General features: G+C 39.9%; 2 protein-coding genes across 5 annotated transcripts in view; both read left to right on the top strand.

The window, feature by feature from the left end:
- Window positions 1-12,598, top strand: part of mical2b (microtubule associated monooxygenase, calponin and LIM domain containing 2b) — a 56,969-nt gene extending 44,371 nt beyond the window's left edge. For 2 of the 4 annotated variants that reach the window (XM_072386606.1, XM_072386610.1), the window contains 12 exons: window positions 2,064-2,225; window positions 3,909-3,959; window positions 6,043-6,158; window positions 6,442-6,519; window positions 6,789-6,943; window positions 7,032-7,414; window positions 8,011-8,078; window positions 8,165-8,254; window positions 10,297-10,390; window positions 10,879-10,987; window positions 11,108-11,181; window positions 11,256-12,598. In XM_072386606.1, the coding sequence (XP_072242707.1) occupies window positions 2,064-2,225; window positions 3,909-3,959; window positions 6,043-6,158; window positions 6,442-6,519; window positions 6,789-6,943; window positions 7,032-7,414; window positions 8,011-8,078; window positions 8,165-8,254; window positions 10,297-10,390; window positions 10,879-10,987; window positions 11,108-11,181; window positions 11,256-11,491 (1,616 nt within the window). In that variant the 3' untranslated portion in view covers window positions 11,492-12,598. Of the gene's footprint in view, window positions 1-684; window positions 917-2,063; window positions 2,226-3,908; window positions 3,960-6,042; window positions 6,159-6,441; window positions 6,520-6,788; window positions 6,944-7,031; window positions 7,415-8,010; window positions 8,079-8,164; window positions 8,255-10,296; window positions 10,391-10,878; window positions 10,988-11,107; window positions 11,182-11,255 lie in introns of those variants that run through there. The other 2 variants (XM_072386607.1, XM_072386609.1) reach the window with 2 other exon arrangements.
- Window positions 12,599-14,044: 1,446 nt separating this feature from the next.
- The window catches only part of parvaa (parvin, alpha a), a 29,149-nt gene continuing 20,929 nt past the window's right edge, over window positions 14,045-22,264 (top strand). The window contains exons 1-4 of the mRNA XM_072386605.1: window positions 14,045-14,325; window positions 21,083-21,172; window positions 21,304-21,374; window positions 22,159-22,261. Of these exons, the coding sequence (XP_072242706.1) occupies window positions 14,190-14,325; window positions 21,083-21,172; window positions 21,304-21,374; window positions 22,159-22,261 (400 nt within the window). The 5' untranslated portion in view covers window positions 14,045-14,189. The remainder of the gene's footprint in view (window positions 14,326-21,082; window positions 21,173-21,303; window positions 21,375-22,158; window positions 22,262-22,264) is intronic.

The following is a 22,264-nucleotide window of genomic DNA, read 5'->3' as shown; positions in this document are numbered from 1 at the left end:
TAAATAGTATCATTATCTGGTCAAACTTTGTATTTATCCAAAATTTTGTTTCATTGAGAAATTCTTGCAAAAGTTGTGACACTACCACCAGTGTCTGATACTCTTCGTGTTTAGTGCTGATTAGCATATCCAATCATTCTTACTGCTAACATGTAGAATTATTGGGACATTTTTTCTTTTTAATCTAGTGGGGTCGGGTAACGTATTCTCTACGCAGTTAGTGCCTTACCTGCAACGGACAGCTGTCAGAGTGCTCTCAGTTTGGAGAACGACTGATGAGCTAAGCTAAACATACAGTTTAATTAGGCTTTGGATGGACAGAAAAGGCTAATTTGCGGGATGCTCATTATTGGGTTAGGTCTTCTCCCGAGTTTTGTCGACAGTAAATGGTTAAGCTTGTGAGATTATACACAGTTTAAAGTTTAGCACACATAGCACCTTTCAGTTAATTTTTAACACAATCTGTCCATGGTTTTCGCTTCAGGGATAACCTCTCTAACTCATGTTGTGTTGTGCTGGTCCCTAACCTCTTTAACACCGAATATCCAGCCATCTCAGCGGTCCCTGAATTTATTTGCTTTCTGTGATGTATCGGCAGCAACAGCCTCCCTTCCTCTCAGGCCCCTTTTGACAGTAACCTGTGTCCACATGTCTGTGGTCTGTCTGTGGTTCCCTCTGTTTCAGGAGGAGGCCTCCCCACCTCTGCGCCCCTCTCCAGATCTCTCTCATGTACCTCCTAGTCTTTGTTCAGGAGATAAGCAGCCCGATAGCAGCTTTTTTTTGCACAGATACACTTTGTTGGCTGTACTGTTTATGTTTTTTAGTTGTTTATATTCATTCTCAATGCAGCTTTTCAGCCTTCTTTGTTTTCCTCATTGATTAACTCTGTAAAGATGCTTAATTTATGATATTTAGAAGCTGTAAATATATTCAGAAATAAATCAGTTTGATTACATAATTTATCTGCGTTGTCGTTTGTTGCCAATCAGTTGAATCACGATTTTTGAATAATTCTTAAAACGCTTGGAAAAACAATCTGCCAATTTGCATTCGGGGTATTTTCATAATTCAGTTGTAACATTTCAACAAAATTAAAAGCAAATCCTTTCTACCACCTCTATGCTAAGTTGACCTAACATCACCCACACGAGTCATGTTCAGGATCACAGCTTTTGATAACAATTAACACTTTCTATTGGATCTGGAGAAGTTCAGTCTTAAGCTAATTCTAAGGAGCTACACAGCTTGCCTTGTGTTTGTGGCTTAAAGTGCAGGTAAATAATGAAGAGAAGCTTTATATTGGCAGAAAAGTAAGAATGGGCCTCATGCAAAAGCGTAAGTGTGACTGAACACTGTTCAGCTCCTGAGAAACAGTTCAAGAGTCCAGCCAACCTGAACAGAATTGAAGTGAATCTCGTCAGTTCTTTCTTCCAGCTTCCTCATGGGCTCTGCTAGCGGGTCTTCTCTGTCCTTTCCTCTGGGTTTGGTGTCTCGTTTCTCCTAAATGTCCTGTAAATTAAACGCCGACAGTGAGCACATTTAGGAAAAGTTGAATGATTAAACAGTCGCGCTTATCTGATGCCACAAGTGATGCCAACATATTTTCATTTCTTTGCTGTGATCAAGTGGAATCACCTCTGGAAAGATTCTGTATATTTTTGGCTTCGTTACTCTGTGAGTACACATAAACATGTGATTTGTTGGTGTTTGTATGTGAATGAAGATCAGCATGGCTGGGAAGGTAGATAGTGTTTTTTGTTTTTTTTGTTTTTTTTACAGTTGTTTAACCAGCATGTGTCATATTCTAAAGCAGGTACTGGGTTAATTTTTGTCACTTTTATTGTATAGAGTGTGTATAGCTTAATTTGAAGTACCTGGGATGTGTTTACACTTTAACATCAGTTGTAGAAGAGCAACTTTAAAGAGAATTTGCTGAAACGTTGTAGCTTTCTGTTGAGACAGTATGCATGAAATATGTCTGTGTTAATATTCCTGAAACATAGAATAGCATCAGTTCAAGATGAGTCAGGATTTAATGCCCATACACTGTTGTTTTATTACAGATGGGGCATCCGGCTTGCAGTCAGAGCAGCCTGATAAAGGTCAGAACAGAGATCTTGAGGACACAGAGATGGCCGTTGATACTCTGGAAGCTTCCTGCCTTGTCAGACCAACAAAAGAAGACGACGCCGTGATCCAAGGCCAAAGCCAGCCCAGAACCAAAGGTCAGTTCAGCCCCTTCAGTGCTCAGCGTGGTGTAACTCAGAATTGGAAGGACTTTCCTTTGTTTTTCTTAAAGGTATTAACCAATGGAGTGCTGCTAAAATGAGTTTCCAATCCCTGTTATTACTTGAAAACATAATATTCCCAGAGGGAGAATCTTAAACTGGCTGAACTTTAACTAGTGACTCTGCCACATTGTTTGTGTTGGAGTCCATCCCCTCGATTATATGTGGGGAAATAAGGGTGAGGCTGACATATAATAGCTTTTTCCCCACACTTAGCAAAATGTTTATTTTATTTGTGCAGTGGAGATTTCCTGAACTTAACGTTCTGTCCTAACACACATCTGCTCATGCAGGAGTAACGCAAACTGAGATGAACCGTGGTAATTACTTTATTGTCTCTGACCTGAACCCTCTGCAACGACTCCAGACCCAAAAATCACATAAACTGCAAAAAAGACATCCTATTGAATGTTAAACTGGCTAAAGTTATTACGTTTTGACAAACTATAACAACAAGTTTCAAAAGAAGTTGGGACAGGAACACGTCTTTAACGGGCCGTAAACACTCAGAACGAAAGCGATAACGTGAGCATCCACACTCATGAGCGACTGTGTGCTGTAAATGGTGATGCCATGCATGCACAGGGCAACTCTGCCCGGGGCCCAAAATGGATTTTGATAGCCTGCTGTTGCTGTACTGAGTAAATGAGGAAACCAGAAGTGTGTGAAAGTTTATGAAGAAGTTAGGAGAATCTCCTACTCTGTTAACGAAGGTTTAACATCAGTTTGATGATATCTTGGTCATAAAGAATAAACTTAACTGAATATGGGTGATACCAGAGAAACCGTGTGAAGCACGATCTAAGATGTCAAACTCTGGTCCTCGAGGGGCGCTGTCCTCAGCACCACAGAGGGAATGTGATCCTGGCTGTATTTTAATTGGCTGTCAGTGTTTCATTGTTCGTCAAATTGCTCTGAAAGTGATCCCAGCGATACTCGTTGTTATTCTGATGTGGACTGCATCATCCCCTTCGAAAGGAACAACACAAACGGTACAACCACCTTTTTATAGTTACTTTTTATGATTATCATTCATCGGTCTATGGGACGGTTTTCCTTTTCACTTCAGTACATTTTGAAAGGAGACAAAAGCATTTGGGTTGTTATTCATTTTTATCATTTATATTTTTCTTTGCTTTGCAGAGCTTTAACCTGCATTTGTGGACGCAGCAACAAATTGTGTCCGAAGCTTCGGGAGAGATTATTTTTTAAATTACAACGTGCTGTAGAAATTCTCCACATTCCTTTTCCCACACAGTCTTTCACAGAGTGATGAAACATTTCTCCTGACTGTTTTTTAGATTCAGTCACATTTCTCAGTGCTGTCTCTTGTTTTCCTTTTGATGCAGCTGTTATTGACGTTGCTGGCATCGAATTCAAAATGAAGAAGAAGAAAACAATTATTATTTTCAGTTTTAACATTCTTTATGTTGCTTATTTCCAATTAAACTCAGGCTTTAATTTGACTTTTTACAAACCATCCAACTCTTTTGGAAACTATCTGTGATGCAGAATAATGTTCAGAAAGATAAATCGATAGATATATAGATGGTGAACATGTTGTTTAACACTCTCCCAAAATATTAAGCCGGCCTGTCTCATTAATTCTGTTCTCCGCAGATCAATGTAACACAAAAAATAAAAATCGATGGAAATGGAAGATCCGGGCAAGTGAGTGCCTAAGATTTTTAATGTGTCTTCCCTGCTCGTTCCTGTTTCCTGCAGAGTTTGACTGCAGGAAGCCTGTGCCTGGCCTGTCTCTTTACTAACAGTTTCACAAGCTCATTTTCATGCAGAGTGTTCTTGGAGATTTGTTTTGTATGCTGAACTTTGTCTATTCTGCACGGTTCTGTTTGCTTCTCTTGTTCTTAACACCTCTGGCTGTATGCTCGGGCTCGTTGTCAGGCTGGGATATGGCTCTGACGCCGTTGTGATTGCACCTCATAATGCATAAAAACATAGATATATGAACCTTCTGCACCCAGTGTGACACTATATTCTCATATGTATTATCATAAGCATGTGATGGTATAAATTAGGTGCTTGAGGACAGATGTAGAAAGAATTAAGTTAGTGTTTAGTCAGCTTGTGCGTTACATTGCTGTGGTGTCATGTGACATATTCAACACTAGATGCTGATGTTGCTCAACTTTGATGGCTTTCATATTTTGCTGTTTAGCTTCAACCCAACTTTTCTTAATTTCTGTTTTCTATTGTTTATTTTGACGTGGTGACGAGGTTGCGATAATACATACAGTTTTACTCAAGTAGATGTACATATTCAAATGATTTACTCAAGTAAAAGTGAAGGGATACTACCTCTGAAATGTACTTCATGAATAAAAGTAGAACCATTCGAAATACAATTCCGCCAGCTAAGAATATGCGAAGCTAACTGAAAATTATATCATTGTTTTTTTTTTTAAGAACATCACATGTAATTACATAATTTACTGAAAATACTAAACACATTTACTTTATTCTTTAACAGCCAACAGCTTCAAACAGTTGATTGAAATGAGGTAAAATATGAGGAATAACACAGATAAACTCTGCTCATGTCAGTACAGTTATGTGCTGATGGATGCGGCCCATCCACGCAGGGTGATATTGATCTCGATCTGGCTGGGAAGGCTCACAATAATTCATAATTAATAATAATCAATAATTCCCTTCAGATACATAAAAACTGAAGAAACACGCCTTTTTTTGTAAATGGAAGACGTAGAAAGAACAGACGTTAAAATGTGAAAAACGAGTATGAAAGTAGAATTTTCAGGGATCTATATTTTCTTACAGCACTGTGCAAAAGTCCTGATCCGGCCCTAATTTCTTCATATTTCTCTTCCAAGCAGCCAGACTTCCCTGTAATATTTTAAAGCAGCCTTGAGCAATAGTTCTCCAGGCTTTCTGAAGGTCTGTCAACGTTTTTCTTTGGACATTTTCTGCATTTTCAGTCCATTGTACCTGAACATTTTTTAGAGGGTGTGTTTTTTTTGTTTGTTAAGCATAAAAAAGGTACCTAACTCAGCAGGGGGGACCAGTGTTGTGTCGACACATAAGAGACAACTTGGCAAAGCAACAGATTTTAAATTGCATCTTCGGGCACTTTGTTACAAGCAGCCTGTCACAGAGACACATCATTTGTTCCCATTTCTTTAGTTGCATCTATGAAAAACAGCTAAGATAACACAGTTTGACAGACAGAAAATAGCATTTTTGCAGCAACAAGGTGATTCCCAAAGAGCTATTAGCTGAAAACTTGGCATATCACAGCATGGTGTGCAGTGTGTCCTTAAAACATTTGAGGAAACTGGACAAGTGGAGGACAAAAGAAGAAGTGTCAGGCCTAAAAAACTATCTCCAGCAGATGAACAGTATCTGAAAGTGATGTCCTTAAGAAAGAGGAAAAAATCCTGACACAGGACCTGAGAGATGCATCTGGTGCATTCTCCAATTTGGACTTTAACATCCTTTTTCACTTCCTGTTTGCCTGTCTGCTTTTATTATTTCAGTTTTCTTTTGTATTTGTCACACTAACATTTTCTTTTTGCTGTGCAGCCCTTTAATGCCCTTCTGTCCTATTCTGAGTCTTCTTCGTATGAGTGATTTGTTTCACATTTACACGCTGAGCCTAATATTTAACACACCGAGACAAAAAATGTTCAGTTAAAACTTCTGTAACTGATGGAGGACATGGAGCATTTGCGGTATTTCCGATAAAACGTGCTACCTGTTGTGTTTGTATGTGCAGCCTTCCCTCTGATCATAATCAAGCGCTTTCAGAGCCGCTTGCCACTGGACGAAGAGGGACCGGAGACTGTTCCTGAAGCTGACATTGAGGAAATTTCTTCTGCTGGAAAACAGTCTGTATGTTACAAGTAATCACTGCCTTCTGTCTGTTTGTGGGTAACGTAAATGGCAAAAACTACTGAGCTTAATTACCGAAAACATAGTGGAGATGATGGGCAGCTGTGTGAATCCTTTCCTTTCTTTAAACTGTTAAAGAGTGCATTGACATTGGCAGAGAGCGTGCTATGATAGTTCCCTTTTAGTAGGTTGTTGTGCAATTTATTGACTTGTTATAGATTCTTTTATATATATATATACAGATACTTTTTTTTGTCTATTGAATGTATTCCTGTTTTCTCAGGACTCCAAAGGCAGCTCCAAAACATCAGCAGATACTCAGAATCCTTCTGTGGGAAGTGAGAAGCTTCTGAAGTTGGAGGTGAGGCTTAAATCAGAAGAAACCGCCTATAATGGCACCATCACAAACACATTCCAACGTACAGACCAGGGTTAGTCTTTGTGAATTTATCAAGCCAGTAAAGTGAAGATTGAGTATGGATGTGAGACATTTCTCTCCTCTTTGTCTCCTCTAATCTTTTCTTTGACAAAACACTGCAGTGATCCAAATGCAGTCATGTGAGGGAGATGAGAGGAATTAATACCACATTACGGTGACTGTGTTTTTCCTTTCGTCTGATCTTTTATCAGGTACAAACAGAAGCAGATAAGCTTCAGACACACTCGAGCCAGAACGGAACAGCATCCCAGAGCCAAACCTCAGCCTTCCAGGTTATAGCCAATGCCTTCAGGAGGACTTTTAATGGGAACAGTCACTCCAGCAGCTCCAACACTGCAGTCATAATGTTTGTATCACACACTTGCTTCATAGTTTAGCTGCTGATGGCAAAATAGTTGTCTCTAAATGTCATGTTTTTTGTCTTAACTCTCCAGGAGGCCCAAACATGATGGCCGCCACAGACAGAGGCCCATGTCTGAAGGGGCGTTTAGCTTTAGCTCACTGTTCAACCCCGTAGCACCAAAGTCTACCGTAGAGGAAAGGAGGGCCAGCATGTGGGATCCCCAGTGGGCGTCGATAGAGGCAGATCCATGGGGGGAGGGTCGCGACCTTCCCTCCTTGTTGCAGCAGGTGTCCCTAAAGAGCCAAAGAGACTCTGAGGGTGGGTTCTCTGATGGCATTGCGTCGCGTTCCCGCAAAAGGGTTGACTTGTTTTCATCCCTGAAGCTGAGGAAGAGGCAGTTGTCGGACAGTGAAGGGAAGGACCATGACGACCAAAAGGAAATCAGAACAATCCTCTCCAACCTCAAAAACAAAGGTTTGTGAAGTGGCCTCTGAGGTTTTGCCTTGCAGTCCTTTAAAGTTGCGTGAATTCGTTGCAAGAATGGAATATTTATCAATAACTTGTGCACATTAGCATAGAGGAACCTTACCCCATATCTCAGGATAGAACAACTTCAACACTGGGATGTAGGTGGGTTTCCTAATAAACTTCTCACATCAGGTTCTTCCACTGCACTTTAACAAAAATATTCATAAATCTTTCCTCTGTTCTATAATGATTAGATATAAAATGTCTCATCTCATTTGTTTGTCTGTGTTCTCTTTACTTATTTTCAGGGATGTTGTTTTAAGGAGACCTTAAGGGACCTCATCTTCTAGATTAAGAGCCACAGGTGTTGTGGATTTAAGGGAAATTCATACAGGCCATACATAAACGAGTTTTTAAATCCTTCTTTAATGTATAGAAATGTAAAACCTTAAATTCTTTTAATATATATTCTATATATATATATATATATATATATATTCTAATATCATTGTGGTGTTAGACGTTGACTCATGAAAACAACAGTTTAGTTCTTTCATACAAACTTTTCTCGGCTTATCTCTTTTTAATCATTTTATTTGTAGCCTCCAGTCAGCAGAAGGAGACATCCTCAAGTGGCGATGAAAGTGAGAACCTGACATCTAATCACCAGGTTTGTGTGGACTATTTCTACACATCAATGGACATCAAACTGCAGTGAAGTTGTATGTCTGACATCTTCTGTTCCTCTTGTTCCAGCAGTATTCAGGGAGACTAAAGAAGAAGCAGGAAAAGATGGTCCCCCAGCAGAATAAACAAGAACAGCTGAAGAGGCTGCACAGGGCTCAGGTGCCACATTTTCGTAGGATTCTCTGAGGTTTTTGATAGAAATTCTTGTTCCAGAGAGCCGAGGATGGCCTTCGCACACTGTCGCCAATTTTACACAAGAACTGAACATGTTCAGAAAAATGTGTGCACAGTTTGGTCCGGTATTTCTCTGCAATTGCTGTTTACACAAGCGTTTCACAGCAGGGGATGCAAGTTGGGGGATGCATGAGTGTCCTTCTAAAGAAGAGAGGAGGCAGAACACTGTGAAAATCACTGTTTTCTTCACTGTATGTCGAAAATAGCGAGTGAGACTATATCACTCAGTAGTATCACTTGTATCTGAACATGCACAAGGGAAAAGCAGCACACAGATCAGCAGAAAGGAAAATAAAGCAGCAGATCTCACCGGTATGCACACCTTACCTGTAAACGGTTCTTCACAGTTCTTTCAGTCACAGTTCTGTTGTGCAGCTGTTTGTTATGCTGCTGAAAGGTTGTCGAGGTGAACACGTTGCTCATTCTGAGCAGGAGTCACGTGTTGCTGACCTAGCTGTTGCTAGTTTTCTGTGATCCCGGTAGCATTGGTGCCTTTTCTCTACAGTAGAGTGACTGATATTTATTCACTTGACTACGGCTCTTCTCTGTTTGTCCAACACCAAGCAGACCTATAGCTCAGCAGTGACCCTGTGCATACAAAGGCTGTCACTTTTTCCAAAATTCAAGTTTAAATCCCAACGGAACAGCTGTATGGTTTCCTCTCCGCTCTTTATAAACAGGACATAACTGTCACTTTCCCATGAGTCTAAAGAACCATGACCTATGACTGTCTCAAGCATGTGAGGTCATCAGTGTCCATCCCTCTGTGGTTAAAGCAAGTTTCTTATCTTTTAGTCTTGCCCTGATGATTTCCTGGTTGTCATGCAGCTGTTTGATTTGAAATTTTATATTTTATAGCAGCTCCATCGTGAGCTAAAAAACCTATAAAAGCATTTGTAATACAGGCTGGCTGCATCTTTACATAAATCTTGCTATCTTGTCAATGCTGACATTATAAGAGCAAAGTAGCTGACTGTGCTGAACAGCAGGCAGTCAAATGACACCCAATTGACTCATTAATCTGTGGTGCCTCTGCTGCCTCACATGCGTTACGAGTTCGTAGGTGAGTCTGGATATCCGTTGTTTGACAGTTGCTTTGTTTAAAGTCTTTAAAATGTTTGTTAAGCAAATGGCTTCTTCGTGGCATTTAATCCAAAATCCTTCTAAACACCACTTCTCTGGTCATTTTGGTGTCTTAATTGGCCAATTTGGATGGCTTTGCTGGCGAGTTTCCTCCATTTTCAAAGCAAAGCAGCAAACATAACATTCGCTTATTTATCTGAGGGCATGCATTAGTTCAAGTTGACAGTAGAGAGCTCTCTGCTGCATCACAAGGCAAACTACTTCTACCAGTCTGCATTAGTCTATACAGTCCATAGTCTAAAACACACACAGACTGTATGTTCAAACTTAGAGGGAATAGTGATGGCTCTTGTGAGGACATGTAAGAAATAATAAGAAATAAATGTGTGGTTCTTTTATTGCTCTGTCAAAGTGTTTGGAAACTCACTTCAGCACCGAGCACTGCTCAGCTTGAGCTAAAATCATTACTATTTTCTGCTGCAAGTCAGTGAAGCAGAGTATGAGAATTCACTGATTGGCATGAAAAATGTGAACCCATATTTATAAAATGTTTTATTGCTGGAGTGATGATTTCCTTCATAACCCCTTCACCCTTAGTGTGAATGTTGGTAATGTTGGCAAATTGCATTTGAAAACCGAACCATCTCTTTCTGAGACTGTTTTTTGGCTACTTTGGATTATTGATGGCGGTCTTTCTATACCAAAGAAATGGGGCCTTTTCAACTCTCCGTAATGTGTTCTCTGAATCGAATTCCAAGGATGCTTCATAAAAAGAAAAGCTTTCATTAGTGAGTTAGAAGTGAAAGCAGAAATTTCTTCTGTGGTGAATCTCACAGCGAGTCTATTTTGCAGGTGCCACATCATGACATATTTCCTCTGTGCAGGTGATCCAGAGACAGCTGGAGGAAGTTGGAGAGAAACAGCGTGATATAGAAGAGAGAGGAGTGGCGATAGAAAAAATTATAAGAGGAGAAACAGGTACTCAGTGCATGCACACATTTAGACCAGTGACTAACAAAGCTCTTCGAGCCTTTACATTTTTTTAAAGGCAGAAGTCTGAGCCACGGCACCTCCATGCAGCTCAGTGGAATTCCAGTTAGAGCTTCACTCTTTCTTTTCTCCTGTTGTTAAAATGCATTCCTCATATTTCTCAGAGCATTTAGAGAAAACGATGCCTTGTAATCCTGGTCTGGTTAAAAGCTTCTGTATGCAGTTAATGGCTGCTCTCAGAATAGACACAGAGACTTCATTGTTGCTTCATCTTTTTACAGTACTGAGCTTTGTTTGTGTACGAGTGAATGATAAATCTTGTCACTCAGAATCACTGAGTATGTTTTGGGTGTTTTGTCGGTTGGATTTTTATTTTATTTTTTCTTGCTTTAAAGAATTGTAATAAATCCCCTAAATGTATTTCTTCTTTTGTCTCCATCCCTCTAAAACTTGATAAATCCAACTCTCCCTCCTAGACTCGCCTCAGTTGGAGGACAGTGATGAGGCCCAGCTGTATCAGTCCTGGTTCAAACTTGTTCTGGAAAAGAACCGATTGGCGCGCTATGAATCAGAACTTATGATCTTGTGAGTGACTGTATTCCACACAGATTAAACACTTGGGGGGGAAACACAAATTATGTTAATGCTTTTTGCAATTCATATTTCACACCAGTAGAGGTCACACCATTTTCTGTTCCTTCTTAGTGCTCAGGAGCTTGAGCTGGAGGACACCCAGAGCCGGCTGCAGCAAGACCTACGACGCCGAATGGCGGTAGAGGGTAAGACCCTCAACAAGCAGAATTATGATGAGATAAAATGAGCATATACTTATTTCTGTCCTCTTTCATGCCAGACACAAATAAAAGTGCCACTGAGCTCCAGGAGGAGCAGGGGATCCTGGCAGAGATCATGAGGACAGTGGAGAAGCGGGACATGCTGGTCTATATACTGGAGGAGCAGAGGCTGAAGGAGCGAGCTGAGGACAAGGATTTGGAGAGCCTTGTGTTGTCGAAGGGCTACGAGTTTCATTGGGCTCAGGAGAATGACAGATGGGTGGGAGAAGAAGACGGGATGAGGGCTGGATGTTGAGGACCTCAGTGGAGGATGAATTTGTTCTATATAGTTTGCATTTGGCTCATTAAAGCTGCAAATCTGAAGAATGTGATATGGATGAAAATCTATTGAAAGTTTAGGCATTCATTCATCTCAAAGAAGAGTCCGTCTGCACTGGTAAGATGAGTTTGAAGACTAAGGGAGAGCAGAAATGGAGCTTGAGCTAATGAACACCTCTGCCATTAAGGTTATTTGAGCTTTATGATTTCTCACAGATAGACACTGACTTGAAACTGGACATACAAGACACTTACAGTGACCGGCTGCCTTGTCAATTCTTTGCACTCCTTATAAACCAAACTGACTGACTAATCAGTGACGGCTTTAGGTGGTTTTCATCCTCAATCCTGGTCCTGATTATTACTGTATAACTATTTTAACTGTCGTTGTTCACTTTGTATGCAGTTGTGTGTGTGACTGTAATTTCTTGTGTGTATTTAATACTTGTTCACCTTGTCCTGAACACTGTAAATAGAGTTGGGTTGTATTTACACTCACACTCTGACACAAGAGGGAAAGTTGAGAGGCTGAAACCTTTTACTGTCCATAACCTGTAAGAATGAAACTCAGGGCAGAGCACCGATGCTGCATGGGCTGAAACATTCAGGCATATCGTGAATCTGGCCCCAATCATATGCCACAGACACGGTCTACAGTGACTGGATATGTGCCCTGCTGGAAATTTGAATAATTTTCTCCTCTTTCCATTTCAGTGTGGGTTTAGCCTTTTGTTGCCACTGCCGCTTAAACTCAAATCTTTCTGTTTCAATGGCTTTAACACACTGTGTAAAGGGCTTTGAGTCGATATCTGAAGGCTTGTTTCCCTCATGAGAAGATGAATAATGTGTTTACATATGTTTTAGTCCCAGGACAAGTCACTGCACTGCTCATTTCCACTCCCCGTCCTGGGCTTTAAATGTCATCTTTGTTTATGACCTGAATTAAAAAGAAACCAACAACAAAAAACATAATCATCATAGAAACTTATGTTTTCATGCCTAGAAATATATATTCAAGTTGTGTGTTTTGATTCTAGATGTTTTATGCTGCTTTGAGTCTTTGAAATAGAAAATAATCTTTAATAAAAATGTATTTGCACAATATTGTTGTCATGTTGTGTTTGGGTAGGTGTTATTGTAACGTGAGTCCAAGCTATTAGTCTATGGGCCATCCACATATTTAGTGAATTTTTTTAAAGCTTTTGTTCAATGTTCAGTACTAAAACTAAACTGAATTGTTGTTTCTGGGGCTTTACAGTCAAAGAGCACAAACAGTCTAAACTGAGAATTAAGAAAACAGAATTTCTCATCTACTTTTCATTTTCTTGCAACATTCTTTCTTGAATTGTGTGCCGAATTAACGAGTCGAATCTTGAAGTTACTTGATGTTGTTTTACTCTGTCATTGAATGAAAAGGCAGCATGTTTTTTTTAAGTCTTCACAGGGATTAGTATTGTATTCTGTGATTTTGTTTGATTATGTGTTTGTGCTATGTTTCCTTTACAGTTATTTGTCTGTGTAATTTCTACACTCAATGGGCAATCTGAGTCAATCCTACAGAAAACCATGAATTCTACTCCTAAAAGCTTCCTCAGTTTAATTTTTGTCTACATGGTCAAAATAATGACAATGAATGTTATATCTCAACCACTTGTTGAAGTTCCTTATTTTAAGATCTTCATCAGATAATGGAATAAATTACATCTTTCGGCATTCTGTAATAGCGCTTTACCATACCAAAAATTTGGTGAAAAAACAGTTTTGAAATAACACTTTTTGGGGAATTATAAGTTAATGTAACCTTCCATTAAAAAATCTATTCTTGCAGTTTTGGAGTTATTATATTGTCAGATTAATGCAGGTCCGAATTACTTCTGGATACGTTAAAAATGCACAATATGTGCATTCTTTTGTAAGAAAATTAAAACTAGCAGCAACATATATATAAAAAAGCTTGTTCTCTTTTTTTTTATTTGAAAATTATTCATTGCCATTCATTCTACATCTAGGCTCATTGATGTTCAACAAAATTTTAAACCAGTCCAGTGAAAATTCAACACAAATCTATGACATGAAGTGGAAGGTTAGTAAATGAGCCACAGATGTGGCTAAAAAAACAGGGAATAAAGATGTTAAAAACAATAAAAATGAATGAAGGACACATGAATGCTAATATATATATATATATATTTATAAAAATATTAAGTGGCTGTAGTGGAATTGTGGCTTTCACTTAAGATTTTGGCCAATATAATCACAAAAAAAATAAGTAAAATCTGAAAGCTGGCAAGAAAAATTAGGAAGAGTCTCATTTTATAGTGGCGTAACTATTAAACGTTTAGTAGGCTATCCAGAAACCATCCCAAAAGTCGTTAATAATTGATTTCTTCTTATTGTGCCCTCGTTCATAACCCTCATCCAGCAGCTGTTGATCCGCGGAGCTCCCACTCTGTTCCCGCGGTCAGCTGCCTCCCTCCCGCCCGCTCCCAGACCTCCTCCACAGAGGAGGGGCTTCTGACTCCAGCCAACCTCGGGAGAAAATGTCTGGTATTCCGTTTCCGTTTTAGGGAGTAGACGCTGATTTTTTTTTTTCTAACTTCTCAATCAACTTTAATTTCCACGTCAACTCGGACAGTTTTGTGTCAACTGTCCCGGATTAAATTACTCTCGCAACGATGGCTTCTTCGCCTCAGAAGTCCCCGTCCTCCCCGAAATCTCCGACGCCCAAATCTCCGTCCTCCCGCAAGAAAGATGACTCTTTTCTGGGAAAACTTGGTGGTACTTTGGCTAGAAGGAAAAAAGCTAAAGAAGGTAAACAGCTAACACAAACAATGAGCTGGGAGTTATTCGGCTTATTTTACAACTTCTTTAAGGGAAATAATTTGAGTTTTGAACATTTTTCCCACTTTTTTTCTGCTCAGGCTCGCAGTTTAAAACGCCCACAAACTTATCACAACTACGCAGTTAAAGTTAGAGAAAGAGCCACCACATTGAGCACTTTATGTCTTTTAATTCAGCGGAAAAGTAGGACCCGGAGCTACAACGTGTAGTGTCTTGTATATGTTGGCATAACCGCGGGCTGTGTCTATATCCATGTAAGGTATTGAATCCACCATTACTGTAAAAAGTGAGGAATGTGGTATGAGTAAACACGGGCCCGTCACACTCCCGCAGGAGGCTTGAGTCCACCACCATCACCCTCCCTGCATCCTGCGGTGCAGGGTGGTGTAATGAAATACCTCAAATATCAAATGTATGTGAGACTGTGCTAACTCAAATAAAAAGGAAATACACACCAAGCTTAGTTAGAATAGATTTAAGTCTGTTTGAGTTCATCTCTCCAATCTGTTCGGTGCCAGTGAAATCATGGCTCACGTGTGTTTGTGTTTATTTACTGTTTCTAGGAAAGAACATGCACACCCTGCCAGAGGCTCAACTAAATGCACTGCATTAAATTACCGTAACGTGATAAAAATTGATCAAATTTGAGATTTCGTGCACAGCTCCTTTAATCTCCAACCTTTGGGAGCTCATTTCATTTTCTTTTAACAGTTTTTACAGACACATCCGCACATACATTTTATACCAAACATTGGGGAACTTACCCCCTAGATAGAAACAGTTCATAACGAGTGCGTTTACATGCATAGCAGCATCCCAGTTTTGATGCTTATTCAGATTTTTATCATGTGCCAGAAACCTTATTGTTAATATCCTGTATTTATTGCTGTTTAAGTCTCCAGGTTTCTGATGTGGTGCTTCTTGATAAGGCCTTTAGATTGGACATTGTCCTGGTGTCTTTTGGAGCACACCACCTTACCCAGGAGCATGAAAGGAACAATGTGTATCAACTGCTGACAATATGGTTGGAGATGGTAACCATATTAAATTAATCTACCATTTAATTGCATCTATATCTGCTGGTTAAATTACCAGTTGAGGGGAAGTGAACCACCTTTGACGCCAGTCTGAAGACTTTTGTCCTTCATTAGTGATTTCCTTCGAGGAAAAGCCTCGCTAATGTTTCTTAGAGCTTTCTGACGTTGCTCCTCCATGTTTTTGCTCCTTGATGAGGTTGATTCACATGCTGTTGCTTGTTCTTGGATTAGGTAATAAGTATGATCCTCTATTTCTTAACACCCACTGATTACTCCACTGTTTTCTTCATCGTCTCTCCTTATGCGTTTGTTTTTATGGCGATAATAATATGTCTGTTCTTCCATGGAAAAGAAGAAGTGTGGGTTTAAGAGTTTGTCTCTGTGTGGCCCTGCCTCTCGCCCAATGGGATAGGCTCCAGCCCGGGTATAGAAATAGGATGGATGGATGACTCTAGATCACCAGTAACAAACATCTTTTTCACAAAGAAAACAAACTATAATACTAAACCAATAAAAAGGAATTTAAATGGACAGTACCAGTCAAAAATTTGGACCTGTCTCCTTGACAACGAGTTGATTAGTGTGTCCAAACCTTTGACTGGAGCCATATATATTTCCAGCTAGAAGCAGTTGTGTAGCCAAAGCCAGGAACAAAGCAAACAATTAATTAGGTTATTACTGCTTTATCATTAAAGCAAGAGTAGATTGATGGCCAGTTGCCAGAATGAATTCCATTGAATTAACGTGTTGTCGGTTTATTTCTGAGGCGGGGAAGACGGTTTTAATCGTATTCTTTCATATGCAAAACTACAGATAAAAAGCAACAAACCTAATAATTCATGCCAGTAACAACACATATCTGTGTCTGTCCGTTTTATATTTAAATTGTCCCATCATCATTGTAATGATTAAAAAATGAGTGTGAAAAAATGTAGCATCACCTTTAAATTGAACGAGGTGACCGTGAAGATTTAAAACTCTTTTAATAAAAACATCAGCGATTAACACTGCTTCATATCTAAAGGTTGGCTTTCTGAAAGCAGGATAAGATGCTTACATTTAAAACATTTAACCAGCATACTGGTAACCATGATGGTATGATTTTCCCAAACAAGCTCAGTTCAAATTGAGCTCCTTAAAGTCCAACTGATTTAAATCTTCAATTTGATGCTTGCTTTTAAATGGAGTAACTGTGCTGCGTGGTATGATTAGACTCTTTGTCTATTTTTAAGACTCATTTTTCACAGAAGGAGCTGAAGACTCGCACGGTTTGTTGGGCTTTGTTTACGATGAATTGCTTTACTGTTCGCGCTTGCTCTTGCTGTAGAGAACCATCAGGGTTCATATGGAAAACTGCAGCTCGGCAGTTCATCGTGATTCACTGTTGTGCTCACGGACGTGCACTTTTCCTCACCTCCATCCGCTAATTCATAAACCTTGCTGTGTCGGACCTTAACTGCGAAGAATACCCTATAAATAAGAATATTCCAACGGCCTCTTTTGAAATGCTCCGCTCTGTTATTGTAGCGAGCGGTTTGCTTTGAATATACAACAGGATTCAGATGACATCCACTGCTGAAGGCCAGGTTTTATCATGGAATGAGAAAGGTCTCTTTCAGCTGGATGATTACTTTGTATCAGTCAGGATACTGTTGCACAGCTGAGCCCCATTTTATGAAGCCTTTTTCCATAAGACATGCATGCAATCACATTATATTCCAGCTTGCTCGTGCTCTCTACACACACAGGCAGGTGTGTAGGATGTGTGCAGAGTGTTCCAATGATTTGATGGAAAACGTGGGCTGGCCACTCTTGTGTCATTGAATAAATTTGAGTCCGTGCCACGTTTATGGCAGTGGCTGCGCGTGGGGAGGCGAGGCACGGCGGTAATGACCGGATGAAAAGGAAAAAGGGTTAGATGGGAGGTAGAGGATGTGAAAGACGGGAGAAGCCATAAGATGGGGATGAACGGGTATGAAAAGAGAGAAGGTCAGCAGGTTTTAGAGCCGAAACAAACAGTGATTTTAATGCAAACAGTACATACAGCACTTAAATATATAATTCCATATCATCTCTGAAAATAGAGCTAATTTTGAAAATTAGTCCTGGGGTCAGATTTGAAATTAGAGGCTGCTAAGAGATCAGCCTGTGGAAGATGAACTGGAGGGGAGAAAGCTGGTCCTGCTAGCCAGGAGAGGATGCTCGACACTGGGGGACGGAGACAGACAGACATGGGCTGTGGAGCGCTCTGCCCTCCAGGTAGGACACCATATCGACTTGTAATCTTTCCTCGTGCAGCATCGTGCGGGATTCATGTGGCTTTTTATTGTTAGCCTTATTTAGCCAAGTGTATGGCTACGTGTCCTTGTTTTATGATTGACTGAAAGGGGAGGAGTGATGTGTTGTGAGGGCACTCGGGACGCCTTTTAATCCCCTCCATTCTGTTCTTAAATTAAATCTGCACAGCACATAAACTTTGTGTTCAAAAGAAGTGAAGAAAAGGGACTTTTCAGTACTAGATAACAGTATAGACAGTGTAACATAACATATGCTGTGGTTATCTCACATTCAGATTGCATATGAATCTACCCAACATCCTCTAACCCCCAACCCAGGCTTCTGCATGCTGGTTCAACCTTAAATAGCACAAGTGATAGTTACAGTAGTATTCGACTGTGCTAATTGGTATGGTGTTACTGTACTGCAACTACATCACCATGTGAGCCTGTGAGTTTCTAGCTGCTGGGTGGGTTTTCGTTCACATTTGTTCACACTTATAGTCGATCATATAATCACCCAAAGCATGTTGATGTTTTCATGTGGCAAGAAGGTGTGAGATTGATAAGAACCACGTTGGTAGAAGTTGTTTATTGTCAGAGCCACCAATAATTTCCTTTACCTTGAGTTAGGCACATGGAAAGCCAGTCCTCCTTTGGAAGTTTTTAAAAGGTTGATGAATAGAATTTCCAAATTATTTTTCAACCCATTTTCTTTGTTTCAGTTGGGCTTCTTAAGCTCATTAAATTTTAAAATAATTCTACCTTGGATCAGCAAATAGGAACATTTTTGAGAGTCGGACACAAAGAAGCTGTAATCTGTGAATATTAGCTGGGAAAAGACCCCCTGAGTTGAGCACTTTCCCTTTTTGTATGCATGTATTTGGGTTTGGGAACAAAACCAAACCAAACCTAATGGTTGTGCATTTGTTTTCTAAGCAGAGGCGGCATTGATCTGCATTGAGCTACTAAAGTATAGCAAAACATTGCTATTTGCAATAGTTAATCTATAGAGTTTGAAATAAATCAATAATTCTGCATCAATTTCTAGCTGTATTCACTTGCCTCAGTGTATGGTCTCAATTAATCTAATATGCCTAATTTTCTTTATTATTTTACTTATATTTTTAAATGTATTTCGGATTATGTTAGTTTCAGTCGTCCACAGAATTATTTAATTATATTAAATTATTTATATATATATATATATATAATATAGACCTGATAGCACCAACAAGGAGAACTTCTGCAGCAGCATGCTGGTTTCTTACTTCATCAGATTAATTTAGCAGTGTGTGAGTTATAAGGACAAGCAAAAATGATTGATATGATTTAACGACAGTACGAGAAAGTCTTATTTTCAATGAGCGCCCTTTAAAAATGTAAGTTAGTATAAATGGAAGACTGTGAAACCGGTCCATTCAGATCCAGTGAGGTATTGGACAGACAGGCCCGACCTGCACCAATAAAATGAGACTTTAACCTCATCTGATGTATTTTTTTAGTGAGTTCTGGGTTGTCTAAACCAAGTGTACCAACACAAGGAGGCTCAGTGTTAGCTGTTCAGTGGTAATGAGCCCGAACTAACCAGTTTGATGCCTGAAATGAGTTTTCTTTGCGTTCAAAGGCTGGTCTCTGACCAGCATGACACCATATTAGTAAGATGTGGCCACGCTCAGGCGCACTAATATGAAGGGCATACGCCTGACAAAAAGTTAAACTTGGCTACTTTGCTGGAGGACCACCGCTCTCATGTCATAAAGTTGCAAAATCCTTCTTTCGAAAAGAACTGTGCATTGTTTTTGAGTCTTTTTGAGCCCTGCCAGCTGACCCGCCCTCATGGAAACAGCACGCAGATTACTTCACATCATTTTTTTAGACCTATCTATTATTTTACAAACATATTTTTATTTTTCTACTTTTTTGCCTGACTTCCTGAATCTTTTCACAATATTCTACTCCGTAGAAGTAATTTTTGAGCTGGGCATGATTCTCTAACAAAGTTGGACACAAAGTGGTGAAATATGACCCATCCTTGCTGGAGAGACTAAACTTTGGTGGATGCTCCTTTTATACCCAATCCTGACACCCTCACCTGCCACCAGGTAATCCGCTGACTGGAGAATCTTCCAACAACACTCTGACTCGTATATTATCTTTTTTCCATCCTTGTATTCTATTTCTTTGCCTCTCTCCCAACGTTTGAGTATGTCGCTGCATTAATTTTAAACTTGGTCAGTTTAAACGTTTGAATAAAGATTCAAACAAACAAATAAATGACAGATTTTCTGGAAATGGAGTTGAAATGTTTGGGAGTCATTATTAAGCAGTTACAGTCAGTAATACAAGTTATTTACAGTAGTTTTCGTATAAGTTGTATTATTGACTGTAAGTGCTCATTCTTAGTTTAGTTTTTCTGGTTCCGTCATGTTTTGTCTGCCAAACTCAAACAAAATGACTTTAACAAGCTGAATTATTGCCAGTTAATGCATGCCTAGAAATTAGAAATCCAAACATGTACTTGTTGTACTTTGGCATCGATGGATAAAGTATCTGCTCAACGACTGTGGTCGACTAAGTGGGTGGTAATTTGCAGAAATGAAGTGGGTGAGGCACGCGTCACTCTGCAGGAATATTCTCATACATCTCTGTGTGATGCGATGTGTGCTCATGCAGACATATGTTGCACATGCAGGCACTTGTAGATGGTGTTGATTAAGAGGATGTCTTCCCAGTGAAGACGGAGAAATGCACAGGATGTTCACTTCATGCTCCTGCACTCACACACGGCTCGGCAGCCTCCTCAGGTATCTGACACACTGAGGAGAAAGACATGCTGGCTTTCTGTAAAGCCCGCTGAGAAGCAGGAAGCAGCACCGCTCTGTTTGTCTGACGTCAAATGGCTCTCAGTGGAGGGCTGCTAATGGTTGTTTGTGGAATCAAGGGAACATTTAGGGAGTTGTCCAAACTACTGGTTTGTATCGACTGATCTGGCCTGATTGGCAGAAGCACGTCATGCAGCCTTGTTCTGTGTACTTTTGCACATGGTTCTTCTTTTTATTGATCATTTTTGTGTTTTAGTTCTGCTTCTGGCCTTTCAGATAATGAATCCAAATATTCCAGCATTTCACACACGCTCTGTTACTCTTTTTCTGTTGAATCGACGCTCAACAAACTATTAGAAAATAGTTCACAAAAATGCAATTTGCTACTGTTTAAGAAACATTTGCAGAATGTGACTGTGTAGTTGATTATGAAGGGAAGGGTCTTGATCTTCATGTGGGACTTAGCAGAAATAGCAGAAACGTCCACGTTTCACACATCATTTACAAAGTGTGTCCTCCTAACATGCACAAAATTCTCATTATGGGTGACTTTGATTGTTCTAAGATTCTTCTAACCTGTTTCTTGTAGTTTCAGAGCTTCAGGAGGAGGGCATAAATGCCATCAACCTTCCACTCAGTCCTTCACACTATGAGCTGGACCCTGAGGACACCATGCTAGGTAACCAGCTACACTCCCTGTCCCACGCAGGCAGATAAAGTCATGAGTTTAGATGTTGCACAGGTTACCTTTTGCTGATCAACCTTCTTTGTACTCACTCATTTTTGTGATGTTAACTTCTGTTTTTCCAGAGGAGAATGAGGTGCGCACCATGGTGGACCCCAACTCCAAGAACGACCGTAAACTGCAGGAGCTCATGAAGGTTTGAGTTATTTTAACTTGGATTGATTTATCTCTTAAAGCAACGCTAGATAAAATGCTGAACCTACGTGCTTCTGACTCTAACCTTTTAACGTGCACGTCCCTGGGCCTGATATTGCCCTGGAGCGCCCGGGAGCTGAGATACTACAGTTCACAGCATTTTGCTTCACAATAGCTCGTTACACGTCGGCAGCTTAGATAACAACGCCATTTCGCCATAATGGATAAAAGAGAGAAAACACTGTGACAGATGCAGTGAAGAGACCCAAGACGACGTGATCGGAGGAAGTGAGGAAGAAGAGATAAACTGTGGGAGCAAGATGCGGGACAACAATAAAGATCAGATTGGATTATACTGCTGGACAGAGAAACAACTGGATAACAGACAGATGCAGTTTTAGCTTCATTGTTGCTCTTAGCAGGTTGTTTTGTGTTTAATGTACTTGGTAAAGTTGCTGATGTTCAGGTTCATAATCATAGCTGAGAGGGCTGACAAATCGATTGACAATAAATCTTATGAAACTTGTTTAGTCGTTTACGTTGTGGTTTATATCACGACTAACAAGAAATACACGTTGATGCTCAGAACAGATGTTTTGATGCAGTCTGTTGGCAGCTTTTTTTGTGTTGAATTGAACTAAATATTATGATTGCGTTACATTGAACGGGATTATAATTCAATTGGACTGCATCTTTGTGCCCTGACATGCCAGGCAAACGTGAATATTTCATCTCATAAAGAGCAAGAATTATTGTGACTGTGCTTTTCACATTCTGCTGTGTAGGTGTTGATCGACTGGATAAATGATGTTCTGGTGGGGGAGAGGATTATTGTGAAGGATCTGGCTGAAGATCTGTATGACGGACAAGTTCTGCAGAAACTATTCGGTA

Source organism: Leuresthes tenuis, unplaced genomic scaffold (assembly GCF_036924035.1).
Source record: "Leuresthes tenuis unplaced genomic scaffold, fLeuTen1.0.hap1 SCAF_5, whole genome shotgun sequence".
Classification (NCBI taxonomy): Eukaryota; Metazoa; Chordata; class Actinopteri; order Atheriniformes; family Atherinopsidae; genus Leuresthes; species Leuresthes tenuis.
The sequence above is the reverse complement of the archived record's forward strand: the minus strand, read 5'-3'. Positions and strand labels throughout refer to the sequence as shown.